At 45.6% G+C, this 5,965-nt stretch overlaps 1 protein-coding gene across 1 annotated transcript in view; it reads right to left on the reverse strand.

Moving 5' to 3' along the window:
• DOPEY2 (dopey family member 2) overlaps positions 1-5,965 on the reverse strand; it is a 36,045-nt gene that overhangs the window by 23,336 nt on the left and 6,744 nt on the right. The window contains 6 exon segments of the mRNA XM_009085002.1: positions 111-231; positions 2,415-2,529; positions 2,942-3,039; positions 3,679-3,802; positions 4,776-4,874; positions 5,768-5,957. Of these exon segments, the coding sequence (XP_009083250.1) occupies positions 111-231; positions 2,415-2,529; positions 2,942-3,039; positions 3,679-3,802; positions 4,776-4,874; positions 5,768-5,957 (747 nt within the window).

The raw sequence follows: 5,965 nt of genomic DNA on the forward strand, positions 1-5,965 counted from the left end.
CTTCTGTACTCTGTTGAACCCCAAAACTTGCCTAAACTGCTCAATTTTAATACCTTAGCTCACTCTAAATGATCTCATTTCAGCTCAGAGTTGGAAACTTGTTGCTATACCTTGCGAGGATGTTGCCACTTTGATTGTAGCTGAGTTTGAGGTCAGCACCAAGTGCATCTTTGCAGTAGGAATAAAAGGCTCTAAGAACTTCAAGGAACAGCTCCCCTACCACCTGTGGCCCTGCAGGGGGAGAAAAAGAAGAATCCAGGAGTTGTGAGGCATGGAAAGGCACAGCACTGGCTCTGCATGACACCTGAGTCACTGGGGGAAGGCACTCAGAATCATCTGAGGGGAAAGCTGCAGTTCATGTGGTAAAAATAATCACCACGTCTGTATCCCTAAAGAAAAGCAGCATATTTCCCAGGACACATTTGACAGAGAGACAGAAGCTGGAAAAATCAGCAAAGGGAGGAAGTTCAAATGCCTAAATATCTATAAAACTGCATATTTATAGACAGGTTTAAGTGTGAGTTAGGTGTGTGCTGACAACTGCACTTGGTTTTCAAGGGTTACTCCTTTATTTTCACTGGAATTGTCTGCAAAGGTGAAGAAATAATAAGTAAAATACCCTAAAGTTAGAATAATTAAACAAGGAGTGTATACATCATCCCAGCGAGTGCTATAAAAAGGAAACAAAAAGTTTAAGTGACTAAGAGCAGCACAAAAGATAAAAAATTTCCTGACATATTGTAGTTTGATGCCTTTCAGTAAATAGTTTCATTGCTAAATCCACTTCCAAAGGAAGTGAAAGTCTGAGTGGCTTAAAGAGTTACGTTTTGAGCACTGACTGGGACAGAAAGATTAAACTGGATAATGAACTTGAGCTAAATATTCCTTATTAGAAGGGATTTATTACCCCTTATTAGCAGTTCAGATTAACTCTGACTGTCAGGCAGCCAGGAAACACACACACTAAGGTACTGCCTGTCACCTCCTTCCTAAATGAGGTTAATCAATACTTTTATACAACAGCAATCAATACATTTATAATGTAAACAACCTGTACTTGGCATTTTTGTCAGGAAATAAAATGTTCTATAGCAGAAGCTTTAATGGCAATAGATTTTGTTTTTAGAACACCTAAAACCAGCAGGAGGAAATATTGGCACCACTTATAAACAGACCAAGAACTGCTTCTCCTGAGGGAAAATTGATTTGGTAGATAGTAAATAGAGAACCCTCATTTTTTCCTGGCAGTTGCTTTGATTGTTCTTTACCAGGAAATGTGCTTTAAAGGACTTTCCTGACCTTAAAATAAGGCCTGGCAAAGCCTCACCCTTCTGCTGCTGCAGCTTCACATACACACAAGGACAGGAAGGAGGGTTGTAGCAAACAAACTCCAAGGAACAAATTAAGTTACTGAGATTAGGGCAGAAGTAGCTCTTTTTAAGTGCCCCTCAGATAGCAGCTCAGAGCACAGACAATCACCAAGGCTGGAAGAGACCTTCAAGCTCATCCAGTCCCACCAGCAACACCATCATCACCCTTAAACCATGTCCCCAAGGGCCACATGCAGATGCCTCTGGGACACTCCCAGAGACACTGACTCCACCACCTCCCTGGGCAGCTCATCCCAAGGCCTGAACTTTCTTGCAGAGGAAAATTGTTTCTCTTATCTAATCTGAATCTCCTCTGGTGCAATTTACGGTCATTTCCTCTTCTCTTTCCCCTTGGGACATGGCAGAAGAGACCAACCCACACCTCACTGCAACCTCCTGGCAGGGAGTTGTAGGAGCAGTGAGCCTCCTCCTGAGCCTCCTCTTCTCCAGACTAAACACCCTCAGCTGCTCCTCATAGGACTTGTGTTCTAGACCCTTTCCCACCTCTGTCCCCTGCCCTGGGCACCTCCAGCCCCTGCATGTCTCTCCTGCAGAGAGGGCCCAGGACTGGTCCCAGCACACCTGGGGCCTGCCCAGTGCCAGCACAGGGGACAATCCCTGCCCTGAGCCTGTGGCCAAACTTGCTGATTGAAACCAGGTGCCATTGGCCTCTTGCTCACCTAGGCACACTGTGGCTCACTTCCAGCCACTATCACACAGCACCCCCAAGTCCTTTTCTGCTGAGAAGCTCTCAGGTCACTCTACTCCAGTCTGCAGCAATTCATGGGGTTATTGTGATCCCAAAACAGGCCACAGAAGAGCATTATCCTCCCTGGGATACATCCATACTACACAGTGCTCTGCAGAAGAGCCAGAGAGAACCTGGAGAGGGTGTTTGCTCCAGAGCACCATTCCAAACCAGCTCCAAGGCATGGAACACTCACACACCACACACAGACTCAGAACCAGGCAGGACTGTGCTGAGCCCCACACTGAGCTGTGACAGTGCTCAGCAGTACTAACAGCACTGAGAAACAACATTACCTATTTCAGGTTTGTCAAGGAGACTGATGAGGATCCTGAAGGGTTTTAGGTAGACCTGGTGCTGGTCCTCTGTGTCAGGCTCTGGGAATCTCTGATGCAAAATCACAACCAAACTCTAGCAGAAGGAACACATCACCATGTTACACACAGAAGAGAAATTGTAATTTCAATGAGACCTGAAGAGTTTCTAAATTTAGGTTAGTTTAGGGCCAACTACAAATGAACTTCAATTTTCCTTGCAGGGTAAATGAATCGATAACATCTTCTCATCATTTGTACTCAAGGGCTGATCTTCCCTTTGGTTTCCATAGATTCCATTTGTATTGTCAGCACATAAATATTGGGATAAATACAGCACAGAGAGATGATTGAGACAGAATGAGATAGAGGGAAACATAACCACCAAAGGATGTTTTCTCTAGGGACACAAACCCAAGGGCAAACCAAGTGGTTTGAATAATTCTAGATGCATTTTGGCCTAACATTTGATAGGAACATAAATGTATCTGTATACAACGAGCACCAACCTCAATCAGAAGATCTTTGGAGTATTTTCCAAAGAAATAAAGGGCATGGTCTTCAGAAGTGGAGTCTGGAGCAAAGGTGCCACCTTTAATGTCAGAGCCTACAGGAAAATAGAGGCAGCAGAAGCACAGTGAAACAACACAGAGCACTACACACAGGTCACTTACACTGAAATTAGACATTTCAACATTCTGCTTGAAGCTAACTGCCCAAGGACATCCCCCGTGTCCCAGTGTGAGGCATCCAGGTGTTCAGCACAGCACTTCAATCCACACCAAGGCCAGATCCAGCCATGAAAAGCCTTTATGCAGTTCCACAGCTGCAGCTCTTGCCCTGTCACTTTTAGCCTCCCCTTCTCTGTCAGAGGAGGCAGATGAGGAGAAGCTGTGGCTTTCTTACAGCCCATCCATGACAATTAAGTCCATGTGGGAATTATTAGGCTGTTACTTCCAGGAGGACAAGGTTAAAACAGTGCCTCACTCCCTTCAGTCTACTGAAGGGCTGTGGGTGGGACCAGAAATAACTCATCAGGTACTCTTGGGCTCAGCACAGTGCAATGAACTCACCTCTGAAGAAAAGACCTGTTTGCACAGGTACTTTATAAATGGCAAATAAACAGCACTTTCTTTTATCATTGCTCATTAACTGCTAAAATCAGTGCCTAAATTGCCCTTTTAGTACTGATTGTTTTGCTCTTAGGCCCTCAGAAGGTTGAATGTCACTGTATTTAGCACAGTACCTAGCAACCAGGCATACAATCTTCTGTTGAGGGACATGTCTCTCCTCAGCAGTGTCTGGGTAGCTGCTGCCAGGATATAGACCAAATCAGCTCTGTGCAGCAGAATTGTGCTCTCATTGCAGTCCTAGCAGGAAAAACAAATATGCTTCAGCTGGTTAGGAACACTGTTACTGAGTTAAATTGGAAATGAGGTGGGTTTTGTAACTGGGAATAGTAATGTTCTGGAATAAAGGCAACAAACCATCAACAACAAAATGTGTTGCATAATCAATGTGTCAAGGAAGGGAATCTGACACGACTGTGATCACAGAATAGTTTGGGTTGAGAGGGACCTTAAAGATTATCTAGTCCCATGGGCAGGGACACCTCCCACCAGCCCAGGCTGCTCCAAGTCCCATCCAGCCTGGCCTGGAACACTCCCAGGGATGGAGCAGCCACAGCTGCTCTGGGCAACCTGTGCCAGTGCCTCAGCACCTCACAGGGAGGAATTTCTTCACAATATCTAACCTAACCCTGCCCTCCTTCAGTTTAAGGCCATTCCCCCTTGTCCTGTCACTCCAGGCCCTGGTCAATAGTCTCTCTCCAGCCTTGTAGCCCCTTCAGGTCCTGGAAGACCACAATTAGCTCACCCCTTCTCTTCTCTGTAAGGCTTAAAAATACTTGTCACATTCCAAATCCTGCCTGTCCTACTAGGGAAGTGAGGAAACAATTGCAACAAGTAATATTTCTTCCCTTAGTCTGTACCAGAAGTATCTTACGTTAGTGCAGACAATGCCAAATGCTGAAATCCTACTTGAAAAGACTCAGTATTTTTTTCCATATGAGTTTTTCAGGCCTGAACACTTCAAGCACATCCCAAATAGCACACAATAATCCCTGGGAAAGCACATCTACAGGCACATCTTGTCTGAAGCTGTAAAGAGTCTGAAAAGCAGCAGAGTCTCCTCCCCTGCTAAAACTCATGGGGCACAAGAAACCACAAAATTCACTGATTTTGAAGGTACAGAATTGAGCCATTTGGCAGTAACAGAGGTGGGAGCTGAGCTGGTTCCACAGAAGACACTTCCCATGTGAAAATCCCCAAAGAATCCTCTTACCAAAGCTGTATAGAACGGGAAGAAGAAGAGAATTGCTTCCAGAGTGTTCCTTTGCACAAGGACATTTGAATCCAGTACTGACACACACAGAGACTTTATCTGTGAAAAGAAAGCACAATAATGTTTTACTCCAGAACAACAGTTAAAACTACAATCAAATAATCACAGGAAGAGTGTTCAGTCTGGAGGACAGGAGCTCAGGGAGGACCGTACTGCTCTCTCCAACTCCCTGACAGGAGGTTGCAGTGAGGTGTGGGTTGGTCTCTTTTCCATGTCCCAAGGGAAAGGATGAGAGGAAATGGCCTTGAGTTACACCAAAGGAAGTTCAGGTTAGATATTAGAAATAATTTTCCCCTGCCAGAATGTTCAGGCCTTGGAATGAGTTGCCCAGGGACGTGGTAGAGTCACTGTCTCTGGGAATGTCCATTTTCCCCTGATGTTCAGGCCTTGGAATGAGTTGCCCAGGGACGTGGTAGAGTCACTGTCTCTGGGAATGTCCCAGAGGTATCTGGGTGTGGCCCATGGGGACATGATTTGGGGATGATTCTGGTGGTGCTGGTGGGATTGGATGATCTCTTCCAACCTTGCTGATTCTCTGCTCCATTTCAGAGTAAGATGCTCCCCTGAAGTAACCACATGAAGCAGTTTCAAAACCTAAGCCTTTCAGCCGTGGTAGAGTCACTGTCTCTGGGAATGTCCCAGAGGTATCTGGGTGTGGCCCATGGGGACATGATTTGGGGATGATTCTGGTGGTGCTGGTGGGATTGGATGATCTCTTCCAACCTTGCTGATTCTCTGCTCCATTTCAGAGTAAGATGCTCCCCTGAAGTAACCACATGAAGCAGTTTCAAAACCTAAGCCTTTCAGCCTCTTTCTCCGTCTCTATTTTTAAGAACATTTAGGAGCAATTAGAGTCATCCTAACTTAATCCAGAGAAGCCACAATCTGCTGGTAGAACATGGCGGGTTCCTTGAGGAGTATCATGAACTTACTGTGAGCTTATAATCAGTGCCCAGCATGTACTTCTGCTGCTTTCCAGAGAGCTCCCTATTGATGTGACTGACAACAAAGAGGGAAGCAGGGAGCCTGATGGATGGACTGACCAGGACACTACCCCAGAGTGCTCCATAGAACACTTCCTGGCCCATCAGCAAGGAGAGCTTCACCAGCAGAGCATCTGTCCTGTAGGG

Source organism: Acanthisitta chloris, unplaced genomic scaffold (assembly GCF_000695815.1).
Source record: "Acanthisitta chloris isolate BGI_N310 unplaced genomic scaffold, ASM69581v1 scaffold18531, whole genome shotgun sequence".
Taxonomy (NCBI): Eukaryota; Metazoa; Chordata; class Aves; order Passeriformes; family Acanthisittidae; genus Acanthisitta; species Acanthisitta chloris.